The following is a 13,342-nucleotide window of genomic DNA, read 5'->3' on the forward strand; positions in this document are numbered from 1 at the left end:
GGCGCCATGTTACGTCAGAGAAACTTTAGAGTTGCGTTCGGCAATCCGTCCGTCAAAGTGCAGAATTTGACCAACCAATCAGAGGCCGAGGATCTCTGCGTTCTGATTGATCGCTTTATTCTAGGTGAATAGATTTTCGAACACAATCGGGAATGTTGCCATCTGAAGGTCGATTGTGTAATTTTTTCTAAAGTGAAAATGTGAAAAGTGAAAAATTTCTTCCAATCACACATCGATTTCATTTTAAAATCAATGCGTGATTGGTGGAAATTTTTCACTTTTCACGTTTTCACTTTAGAAAAAGTTACACAATCGACCCCCTGATGCGCTTCTATACTTTCGAATTGTTTGCGATCAACATTCGCGCGTTTATTCATGCTCATTCACGGCTTCACGTTTATTGCCGGTTCATCTGTCATCTGTCAACGAAGTATAGAGGAATAAACAGAGCATCGGTTTTATACGCGCGCGAATGACCTCTCGCGTGTCGCGAACGACAAAAAGTAACGCGAGTGCAGTGTTTCGAAGCTTTTTCTACGAGGATAGTTCTCGACGAAGAGGTTGGTTTCCTATAGAAAAAGATGGTGCCGACGAGGAATGTCAAGTACGCCGAAATCGGAAGAGAAGAATAGTCGAAATGTGAGTCGAATTATTTATTCAGTTATATTTACTGATGAAGCGATAAAAATATATACGTCTATATATTAATCGGATATTTACACTCACATAGCACGTTTATAATATTGTGCATTTTTTGTGCATTGAACACGAATCTGTAAATTATTAAAATCCGATTCCCCTACAGAAAAGGCGAAATTCATTATTCACTGTAATTGATTTTTTCCTACCTGAGAGCGACAATTTTTAATTTACAGATTCGTGTTTTACACACAAAAATACACAATATTGTAAAGTTTCAGCAAAATCGGAGAAGACAGCAGCTCTTCTTTAGTATATACTATTAATTTTTTATTGTATATCAAATATTTAATTTTTATTCAAATTTAGCTAAGCTATCTAAGTAGAGAGAGAGTAGAGAGAGAGAGCGAGAGAGAGATCTCTCTCTCTCTCTCTCTCTCTCTCTCTCTCTCTCTCTCTCTCTCTCTCTCTCTCTCTCTCTCTCTCTCTCTCTCTCTCCCTCTCTCTCCTCTCTCTCTCTCTCTCTCTCTCCTCTCCCTCTCCCTTCCCTCTCTCTCTCTCTCTCTCTCTCTCTCTCTCTCTCTTTCTCTCTCTATAAGCGATTGCTTATTTCTAATAATAAATCTAACGATTTCAAAAGGTATTAATGCAGATAATATAGTAAAAGATATTAATAATATAGTAAAAGATATTAATAATATAGCATTTATATATAATCAAAAGTAATAAATTTTATGAATTTACAAATATTGCATAATTTTGTGCTCTGTATTTTATTATTACACTAGTAATAAGATATTAATTCTCAATCAGCCATTTGTAAATCTTTAAAAAGTTATATACTAATATTGAGTTTTTATATTCACCTTATATATGATATCGTTTAGTTTTGTAAGATCAACAATCAAAAAGTCGTACGTTAGTTATTAGAATAATTCATTAAAACATATATTTTATTTAATTTTTTAAAGATCTATGCATACACACACCATTTTTTTTATTAACACCTCAAAATATTCAAATAAAAAATATATAAAAAGTTAATATAAAATTTCTGGTAAAAAATGAAGAAATTATACATGTATTAATTATATTAATTAAGTGTTTAATATTGATCAAATTTTTTGAAAAGACATGTAATAAATAATTTAACCCCTATGATATAAAAAACATCTTTCAATAATATGAATTGCATAATTATTTTATTTTGCACTATTAATAATTTATACGTATTCAACATGTTGATTAAAATAAATAAAAATTAAGAAATATATTAATTATAACAAAACCAATTAAATTCAAGAAATTATAAAATAATATATTAGTTTTTTTCTTATCTTATATTAGTTTTTGTTATTCTTTCTTTTTCAATTTTCTTTCTGTTTTGATTTAAATTAATAATTTCACATTAATACATTAGAGTACCTTTTCTTCCATAGGCTTAGTATCAAATACAATTGTTTTTTTGAAATGACATTCTTTGAATTGACATAATATTATTGATATTCTCTGATCTCCTTTTGTAATTTTCTCTATCAGCTTTTTCTATGTAATTCGAATAAAATATGCATTTTAGCCATATTAATTATTTATAAAAAATGACCCAATATTGTTTTCTTAGTTGAATTTAACAATCCCTAAAAATTATACATAAAATCATATAAACATTATATACTATACTTGAAACAATCAAAACACGCATTAACACAATAAATGTCCCAGTGTTTAAGAGAAAAATTTTATTACTAAAAATATCATTAAATTTTTTTATTGAGAAATAACATATTCTTTATCCATGCGTTGAATCTTTTTCATACTTGTTTTCTAGTTCTCATATATTAAAAGTTCTTAAAAATAGTTATATATTTTTTGAAAATTATTTATCAGAGTGAATAAAAAAAGATAATAATTGCAATTTATAACTTAAGAACTTGTATGGATTTATTATAATTATTTTTTTAAAAGGATAAATCGATTTTATTTGCCATAACTTTAAACTAGTAAAATTTTATATTAGATTAGACAGACATACAGATAATATATGATATAATCGAAAAAAGATGATTTTTTACATAAAAATACTAAATTTCTTTATTTCAAATTTTAAAGATACTCTAACAATAAGTTTTTTTAATATCAAATATATTTGTTATTTTTTCAGATAGAATGTGTTGTATTTTATAGTTCATATATTCTAACAGTCGGTATCGATACATTAATGACAAAGTTGTGTTTAAAAATATTTTGTTTAAAGAATCAAATTGGTTTAATAAAACGAGAAATTAAACAAATATACTAATATATTATATATTTTTTAAAATCTTTTCATTTGAATGCTAAACTTAATATAAATTAAAAAATTGATATAAAACTAAACAATGCTAAGCTTAATTTAAAAAAAAATTAAAAAGAATTTTGATTGTATTTTTTACTTATTTTCCCATAAAAAGCATGATAGAGAAGAATCATTATTTTTTCGATAATATAACAGTTTGTTATATACACATAAGAAAAGTTATATAATAATTACCTCGAAAAATGTACATAAATCGTTCTTCGTAGTTTTTTCCAATTCATTTAATTGATCATCGATTCGATTGAACTTATATTCTTGATTCAAAATCTCAGCCCAGAAAGCAGTAGATGCGTTATAAAGCGTTTTCGGTTTATTTTCGTTATATGAATCAGCCAATAATTGTTTGTTCTGCTGAAACTCTTCTTCAGACATTTGACTTATGAATTCCTGAAATATTATATACTTATATTAAAAAAAATGTAATTTCATAATATTATATATTATACTTTTGTAACAATATATAATTTGTTTTGTTATATAAAAAAATGTAATTTCATAATATTATATATTATACTTTTGTAACAATATATAATTTGTTTTGTTATACTTGTTAGTATTCTATATACATGTTGTAAATATTTTAGATTGTATTTCTTCACATTGAATAATTTCAAATACTATACATACATTTACTAAAAAAAATAGGGAACACTTTTCATATTTTAAAAATTATGCTATTTTTAAACCGCTGAAATTATCGAATAAAAGTTAAAATTGTAAGTTTTAAAATGTTTTTTTAATTTTTTGTCTACGATGATTTTTTACCGAGTTTCAACCGTTTAAAAATAGCATAATTTTAGGTATGAGAAGGTATGAACCGTGTTCTCTTTTTTTTAGTAGTAGTATATTTTATATAATATATATTATAGTTTCTCAGTTTTTTTATATTATATTATATTATATGTATATATAGATGCACATTTGGTTATTTATGTATCGCAACATTAAATTATCTAACTTAGAAATGACATAAAATAATATTAAGTTCGAAATGTTTATATTAAAACTCTATTGAAAACAAAGTCTTATGTGAAAGACATCCTATATACATTTCCGATTAATTTTTTTTAGACACATTTTATATCATAATATTAGATCATTCACATATAAAATTAAATCGCACCTAATATAACATCAGATATAACATAAAATTAATGCTAATGCAATATTTACCTTTATAAAATTGTTCATGCAGTTTTCAATTTGTTCAATTATTTCATCATCAGCCAATCTTAAATGTATAATTAAGATTTTCAAACCTTGTATTTGATTTGATGTGTATACATCAGTATCTAGTACATCGCTCCACATTTCCTCGCCTCTTAACTTATTAAGAGGTTCATAAATTATTTGTGTTATGAGATGTAACAACACATCTGATTGTATCGTTCGCTTACCAATTTCGTAAAAGAGCTGTACAAAGCTTTCAAGAAACTTTTTTTCTTCAGTTAATATAAGATAACCATCTAAAATGAAAATATACTATCTAATACATACACACACACATATGTATATATGTATATACAATATATACATAGGATGTTTGCGATAAAATACTGCTTGGACAAACTTCTAAGGTTTATTCCTCACATCAAAATAAAGAAAAAAGTTTATGTTAATATTATGATTATTAAGGAATCATATAAGTAAGCATTATGTATAACTTATTACAAGTGCTCAAAATAATCGCCATTATCATGACAAAATAAGCATTTGTCGAATTATTTGAAATTATTTCTGGATGATTTCGTATAATATCACAAACATTAATAATAATATATGGCGTAATATCTTTTCTGCATCATCATGCAGTAGATTGTAAATACACCAGACGTTTTATGTGTCCTCATAGATAAAAATATGGCTATTTTCAATCATATATATTGCAACCATTTTGGGCATTTCTTATAAGTTAAGTGCTTACTTATCATTATTTATTATGATAATAACATAAATTTTGTTTTATTATATGTATAACTTTACAACCACTTATTTTATATATATTTCATTCTGTATATAAACTTTTTTCCTGAGAACTTTTTTCTATTATATGCAATAATGTTTGCTGTAGTACCTAATAAAACAATGAAACAAAAAACTAAATATTTATCGGGAATTGACCTTAATTTTTCTATTACAATTATAAATTAATTGTATATTGCTTACCTCTTATTTTATTAAATTTTATATTATGTCGCAGTTCACATTTAAAATCACGGTGCATTTCATGGAATGGCATTTTCAATGGTATGCCATCTGACAATTTGTTGTCAATAAGATGAGCTATCTCTAAAGCTTCTGCTCTAGTTTTATTACCATATATTAAGCATTCCACATACATCGAACTGAATAAATCTGATTTGAACTGTTGGACTCTTTTAAAAGTAATTTCTGTGTAACATTATCGTAGAGAAACTTTTAGTCACGTGTATACATGTATATATATATATATATATATATATATATATATATATATATATACATACGCGCATATACATATAGCCATACACTGAAAAAAAGTTTGTTAAATTAACAAATATTTAATTCAATACGTTCAAATGAATCATTTATTTGATATAAAAAAATATTCATTTGATATAAGAAAATCCTTTTCAAGACAAATAAATATTTATTTGTTTCAAATAAATGATTTATTTGAACGTATTGAACTGAATATTTGTTAATTCAATAAATTTTTTTTTCAATGTACATACACACAAAAATATGTATGTATGTATGTATAGCTGTATGTATAAAATATATAATACATAACACGTGTGTGTATAGTATAAATACGCATATAAATTTTATAAACTTTCAAATCAAAGTTTAATTATTCTTATTTTGTTATTTTAATAGCTTTTATCATTAAAATTTAATAATCTAGATATTTAATTATTTATATACATATAAATGCGATAATTACATGTTTAAAAAGAAACTTTTTAAAAGAAAAGATTTTTTTATGAGAAAACAGACATAGACATTTTTTATTAATATGTTAACATATTTTTTACACATACATATTTACCTTCTCTTAGTGTTAATATTTCATCTCGAGCCAACAAATAATTGTTTAGCAGCATTGAAAGATAGTAGTTTGCTTGATTACATGTTGGTTCATTTGCGAACAGTGTTAACTGCTTTGCGCAAGACTGTATATGCTGCAAAAATCATTCTAAATATAACATGCAATTCAACGAAAAGCTTTATATCTCATTATACGTACATTTTTCCTATGAATTTCGAAATTCTCCGGACTTAATTGAAAATTTAGTATACGGTTGACAATTTTTTCCAACAATATATATTGCTTGTCATCATAACCAAATATATCAAGCTAAGAAAATAATTAATCTTAACATAAGCTTATATGTATGTTGTATACTTATACAGTTTCAGGTCAATACAAGTTATTAAGTATCGTACACAAAGACACAGAATTGATTAATTGATCAAACTTGGAATAAATAACAAACGAATGAGGAAATATTTTGCTCATGATTTTTTAATTTTGTCCTATGTATCTTAAAATACTTAAATTATTATTATGTTTTCTTTATTATTAATTTACTCACTTGCATTCCATATATAGTAGCGAAAATTTTACATTTCAAGTCAACTAAAGCAGCAGGATATAAATACTCACTGAGAGAATTGTTAATAAGCCGTATAAATAGATTCATTAAATTAGCATTAAAAGAATTCTCATAAGCGGTTGGACTGAAAATACATATATAATTATGACTTTACCGTAATAACTACAAGAATAGAATTTATTTAAATTTGTATTGTTGTCTGCATACGAGATAAAATGAAAGTGCATGATGGCTTTCGGTTCGTTAAACTCATCATCTTTCTTATACCAAAGTCTTACGAATTCTGTGTTCCATATAATGGTAGGATTCTTTTCTTCGACCTGTAAAAATTCCACATGTCATCTACAACTATAAAGGTATATCAAAACCGTGATACAATCACGCGGACAAAAGAAATTATATTTTTCTGCAAAAACAAATTTAAAGCAATGTAATCAAATCTCCTTTGAGAGCTTTATTTCTCAATTTTTAAAGATGAATAATATGGATAATATTTTGCATCTCTCAAAAATTTGAATAATTCTTAATAAAAATTATATGTGACATATCATGATACAATTGATTTATTTTTATAAATAATGTCTATAGAAATACAATTTAAAGACACGATATCCTATTCTTTTAATAGATATAGAAATAATTAAAAGTAATCTAACCTATTGGAATACGCACACACGTATTCAGCAATTTATCGATTTAATCTTATTTGAAATTAACAAACAAAAATAATTATATTATTTTTTTTTTCAATTTTTGAAATTTATTTTTTTTAAACTAAGACTTGTGTATAAAATTATTTTATATTTTTTATTTATTTTTGCACAAAGAACTACGTTTTTAAAGTCTCTTTCGAATCACAACATTATGGCAATATCTTATATAGATTAACTCGTAAACAATAATAATAAGCAAGCTATACTATTCCAATCTATATCCTATATATCCAACTGAATATTAAGAATTTATATATAAATATGTATTTTAATTTATTTTAATATATTTATATTTATATATATATATTTCGATATACTCTCATAACAATATTTCGATAATCACAAATATTGTTTGAATTTTATAACGAAAATTTCATATTTTATAAATGCTTAATGATTAATATGTTATGAAAATGTGACATTTTTAATTACATTATCTTCGTCTGGTTTTATGTTAAACTTTGTTGGTATAAATTGATTGTAAGCGGGTAAACTCAATTTCGCACATTGATTATTCATCCAATTAGACAATGTTCTCGTCGATATTTCTTCTTTCTTATATTTATAACTACACCAAGGTTCCAACTCCTCTGTACAATTGTTGTACTCTTTCGCAATTATATAAATCCTCAAACATTGCGACGTTAAGAAATTGTTTATTACATCTTTAATAATCCGCTCGGAATTGACGATGGGAACATGTTTTAGACGCAAAATATCTTTTATATTCATTGTATAATGCAACTCTTTGGAAATGATTTTCACATTTTCAATAGATGTTTTCTCTTCAAAAACTGAACGATGAAATTGTAATTCATTGATTTCTTGATATTCCTACAAATAAGATATCCTATATATGTATATACAATATTATACGTGCATCATATATTAAAAATATCGCGATTGTATATTATTAAAATTGATAATCCTTATGAAAAAATAAACCGAATTGAAGATGGGCGAGTTTTTTCTTGATTGCTAATAATTTTGCTAATATTTCTTTTCACTAAAATAATTTTCATTGTTAAACTTGATTGTTTGCGTCTGATATTTGATTGCGTATTAATATTTGTTTGTATCTACTGACGAATTAAACATACACACACTTGTCATGTACATTTCAAATTTTTTTTACATGTAATCTATGTATGTCACAATATATGTATATTTTTTTTTAATGCTTTGCGAATATATACTTATAATGCAGTATACAGTTATAATAAGGCTTATTACGTCAGAAATCATTCGAATTGCGACTTATAAAGAATTATATATTCTAAGCATGTTCTTATATATATATATATATTCATATATCCTGAGCACAAATAAGTTTTAATATAAAAATGTATCTGTGTATTCTTTATTTTACTCATTTATTTACAAGAAATCATCATTGACTATATAGATGTGTGTATGTATGTATGTGTGTGTATATATATATATATATATATATATATATATATATATATATCATAATATTATAATAGATTTCTAGTATAAGATTACACAATTTTTCATTACTTACATTATATATCTTCCTGAGTTTGTTGTCGTCGTATTCCTTCAACATTTTAACATATTGAATAAACAATGTCATGATATCATCGATATGCTTAAGACCTTCGTCAGTTAGATCAATACCAATATTGAAAATGATACAACATATAGAAGCGAAGAGATTTTTAACTTCCATGGAACAACCCCAACCTTTAGTCTTTAAAACTGATAGAAATGATTCTTTGCCATTATATTTGAATAAATAGGCGAAAAAATGTTCTAGCGCAATCTACATTATAACAATAAGTAATATTAGTAAAACATAAAATGTATGAATCTCCAAAGAAATTATCGTGGTACAAAATTATTAACATATATATGATATCACAATTAAAATTAAATTATAATTAAATATTATATTTAATTGTTACGTATTGTGCACATTCATTTTGTGTGTGTGTGTGTGTGTATATATGTGTGTATATAATAAAAATATCGAAGCTATATATAAAGTTGTCTTACCGTATATCGACAATTTTTAAATTCCTCTGTAGGAAATATAATATATAATCTTGTATACGGTGAATTTTGGTTGTATGGAGCACACCATATTTTATACGCAGATGTAAAGTCAACTGGATGCCAATGGTACAGTTTCATATGAGGAACAATTGCAGCATCTTTTGATCTTATGTTAGAGAAGCTCTCTATTACCCATTCTTGAAGTTCATTTAAACTATCTAAATAAAAAAATTATTCGTTAACATTAATAAAATAAACATTATATTAAACATAACAACACATCCATTACATACACCAAAAATACTTAAAATAGTATTTTTTCTGGATAGCTGAGATGGAATCAAAATGACATTTTTTTTAATTGCAAAGGATTATGTTGAAATGGGATCATGTTGAAGAGTAACAGAAATTATGATACTTTTTAGAGACTTATTATTTTTAATTAATCTAACAAACTTTGTAGACGCACTGTGTATATATATAATATATACATATACATACATACAATGCTAAAAGAATTACTATTTACTACATAATTTTTCTGACAATTATTATAATTATTAATATTGATATTATTATTAATGTTAATAATTGATTTTGGAGATTTGGATTATTAATTGTTAAAAAGAAAGATGATTAACTGACAATGAAATATAATAAACAATTTGCACATGCAACAACATCAAAACAAATTAATATAAAAAAGTATCTTACAAATATTTCTATGAATTATTATTAGTTGATATTTTCTCTTCCAAAATAAACGATATATAATAAAATGATATATAATTGTAGTAAAACCGTCTCATTAATAAATACGGAGTAAAGTAATACGAAATAAGAAATTATAAGTACATAATAGTCATACATATATATGTATATAAATGTATACATGTTATATATGTATATGTAACAATTTTTTTAAACAATTTTATATACGAAAATAATTATTTCAAAGATAATTAATATAGAAATCTATAGATGAAGTTAGAAAGTATATAGAAAATACACACATATTCTATATTTATTAATTATAAGTAAATTATTATTATATTATATGTACCATACCTTTACTATAGACGCACAGTGACATATTATGAGCGTAATAATAACTTTCATAGAACATAACCAGTTGATCTATTATTGTAAGATAATCTTCGTTTGTTGCGTGTGTAACATCGTAGCCGCGCTTCGACATCAAATGATCGCAGTTTATGGTCCATTTAAACAATTGAGTCAATGCCTCTATATTATTTGTTCCATTAGGGTTTCTCGTTAGGTTTCTCACTTCGCGCATGCCATTTATTGCATCTTTTAATACGTCTATGTCGACGATGTTGGGGAAGACTGGGAAAAAAGCAGCAAACGTCTTTAAAGCATTTTTGAATTGGAACCTCTCGGTCGGAGATATATCAAAATAATAGGTGCTATGGTCTTCATTTACTTCACCCTCTATCTTGCCATTATTATTCTCTACCGAATATCTAAAGTACCGCTGGTTAACGTTCACTTTCGTTAAATATAACATTTGTTGCAGTAATTGCGCTAATCCTGACATATTATCCGGATCAAGGATAGAGCCTGCAGAAACATACTTTATTACTACTTGAATAACTATGCAATTCATAAATAACAACTTATTAAATGTTGATTTAAAAAATCGTATTAATCAAATATATAATATTATAACAATTTTATAGCTACATATATGCACTGAAAAAAAATGACTAAATTAATACATATTTAGTTCAATACTGTCAAATGAATCATTTATTTGAAATAAATATTTTTTGAAAAAGATTTTCTTATATGAAATAAATATTTTTCATATCAAATAAATATTATTAGTTTCAAGTAAATGATTTATTTGACAGTATTGAAATAAATACTTATAAGAATTAAGTAAATTTTTTTTTAGTGTGTATAATAAATATTATTTAAATACATTAGGAAAAAAGACAGAAATAAAATATATTTTTTAATTTCACACGCACATACACACACATATATACTTTTTAGTAAACAAGAAAGGATGGACATTTTTTTATATAGTCTAATTTTGAAATCATCCTATTTCACATAAACACATTTGTCTGTTGTAATGTCCTTAAAATCTTTATTTATAATGTAATCATTGCTGTCTACATATGTACCTATTTTTCAGGAATTATTTTTTCCATAAAAAATAATTTTGTACATACGCTAACTGTACAAATAATTGTTGTAGTTCAAATTAGATGTTATATGATATTTTGGATATATACGTAATCTTCCTATATACAGTACTCCCAAAAATAATTGCCAAAATATGTATAGAATATGTAATTTAACAAACATCCAACGTCTTTGGAACATGTTATACATATATAGATTTGTCTTTACTAAATTTTATTAGCATATTTATATTGAGAATAAAGCAAGGTCATATGTCATATGTGTTTACAAATGTAGACCTTTCTCAAGTAAAATATATACTTTTTATCCACAAAACTTGCTAAGAATATCTAAGCAAATCATAAAATAATGCTATTTTATTTTTAGACGCAAAATACGCAAACAAAATTGTGAAATGTGATGTAGGAAATAAATTATATATAATATATAATTTCATTTTTTTAACATGTGTCATTACGGTTATTATTAAATGTATCAGACACAATTGCATCGATTTATTTGCAAAAAATTTCGAATCAGGGAAAAATAAAGTTTATCACAAATAGATAAAGTATTCTTGTACTATATCTCTTAAATGTTATTTTAAAGTCTCTGGCCGCGTTCACACTGCAATAATTTTGAATTAAACGTCAAAAACAAGAAATCATATAAATTGTTTTCTTGTGAATTGAAATGAATTAATTTTTCGATATATTGTTCAGAGTATAAATTAATAAAATACAATGAAGAGTCTTTTTTCAATTCGTACCCTATAAGCGCATGATATTATTTAATATTCTAGGCGTATTCTTAGAATATGAAATATTCTAAAAATGCGCCTAGAATATTGCTTAAATATTAAATAATATCATGCGCTTATAGGGTAAATTATTACATATATAATTCTTAATCAATTATCAACACAATTCGTTGTTGTGAAAAAAGTAGGATACCTACAGATTGGGTTATATATGCATTTATTATAATGCAGAATAATAAGAAAAAGATTTTCAGTATATAATTTACCAATTCATAGCGTGACGTATGAAATATTAATTATATTATTTTCATTTTTTCCAAAATGTTTAAATAAATAACTTTTTAAATCATTTTTATGGTTAAATTCAATATAATTGCAATGAAAAAAAGTTACCAATATAAATTGCTATCTAATAGCTAAGTTTCCAAAATTGTTCTGCGCGATATAAAAGAATAAAATATTTTAAAAAATTACCAATATTAACATCCAATGCTACGGCACTCTTCTCAGTCGTTGGATCGCTTATTAAAAGCACCTTTATTTGATTAACTGTTAATCCTCTGTATGATTTATTGTCATTTTCCGATTTTATTATATGTTCGATTTTCGGCTCTACTGCCATAGCTCCGGCCTCGATTTGCTCTACAGCTTCGTCCTCCATGGTTGTTCCACTCGTACTGTGCGAACTCGCAAAAATTCGAAGATCTTACTTCAAAAACAAGACATAAAGAACACAAGGACTCTGAGTTCTTGTCAACCTATCATGTTTATTTACATATATATAAACGACTGTAAATGACTAACATGGTCGTACTAGACGCTAAATAAGTATCTCGAATTTAAGACACTCTCAAGTTTCTTCTAATCCGACAATTTATATACTTAAAATTGTCTTGCATATATAAATATGAGCAAAAAAGTAATAAAATTAAATGTAAATTGTGTGATTTAAATAATATATTATTGATTCAAACACAACAGGAATATTATTTTTTTATATTTCGCCATTGCGCGATATAATTAATAAATAATTTGATAAATCAGAAATGAAAAAAGCTGTATAGAGAAATCTTATATATACACACATAGATTTAAATTTTAT

General features: G+C 24.9%; 1 protein-coding gene across 2 annotated transcripts; it reads right to left on the reverse strand.

The window, feature by feature from the left end:
- Window positions 1-1,773: 1,773 nt before the first annotated feature.
- On the reverse strand, window positions 1,774-12,938 carry LOC114942995 (insulin-degrading enzyme-like). 2 transcript variants are annotated; one of them, XM_085487754.1, is made up of 14 exons: window positions 12,715-12,938; window positions 10,771-10,907; window positions 10,395-10,695; window positions 9,327-9,544; window positions 8,833-9,093; window positions 7,740-8,141; window positions 6,802-6,914; window positions 6,574-6,718; window positions 6,225-6,335; window positions 6,027-6,159; window positions 5,162-5,386; window positions 4,169-4,461; window positions 3,170-3,382; window positions 1,774-2,276 (listed from the first exon to the last, which is right to left on the reverse strand). In XM_085487754.1, the coding sequence occupies exons 1-14, from the start codon at window positions 12,899-12,901 to the stop codon at window positions 2,229-2,231; spliced, it is 2,787 nt and encodes a 928-aa protein (XP_085343880.1). In that variant the 5' UTR covers window positions 12,902-12,938; the 3' UTR covers window positions 1,774-2,228. The 2 variants fall into 2 exon arrangements, with proteins under 2 accessions (XP_085343880.1, XP_085343879.1); XM_085487753.1 differs by having other exon boundaries at window positions 10,395-10,907; window positions 12,715-12,936.
- Window positions 12,939-13,342: the final 404 nt, after the last annotated feature.

The sequence above is a fragment of the Nylanderia fulva genome, unplaced genomic scaffold, assembly GCF_048542155.1.
Source record: "Nylanderia fulva isolate GAGA-0341 unplaced genomic scaffold, ASM4854215v1 Scaffold6, whole genome shotgun sequence".
Taxonomy (NCBI): domain Eukaryota; kingdom Metazoa; phylum Arthropoda; class Insecta; order Hymenoptera; family Formicidae; genus Nylanderia; species Nylanderia fulva.

Excerpts from the sequence above, each read along its gene's own strand:
- LOC114942995 (XM_085487753.1), bottom strand. The coding sequence starts at position 12,901 with ATGGAGGACGAAGCTGTAGAGCAAATCGAGGCCGGAGCTATGGCAGTA. Across the intron at positions 9,545-10,394 it reads ACTGTGCGTCTATAGTAAAG|ATAGTTTAAATGAACTTCAA; the intron begins GTATGGTACATA and ends TTTTTTATTTAG. Across the intron at positions 5,387-6,026 it reads AATATTAACACTAAGAGAAG|AAATTACTTTTAAAAGAGTC; the intron begins GTAAATATGTAT and ends AATGTTACACAG.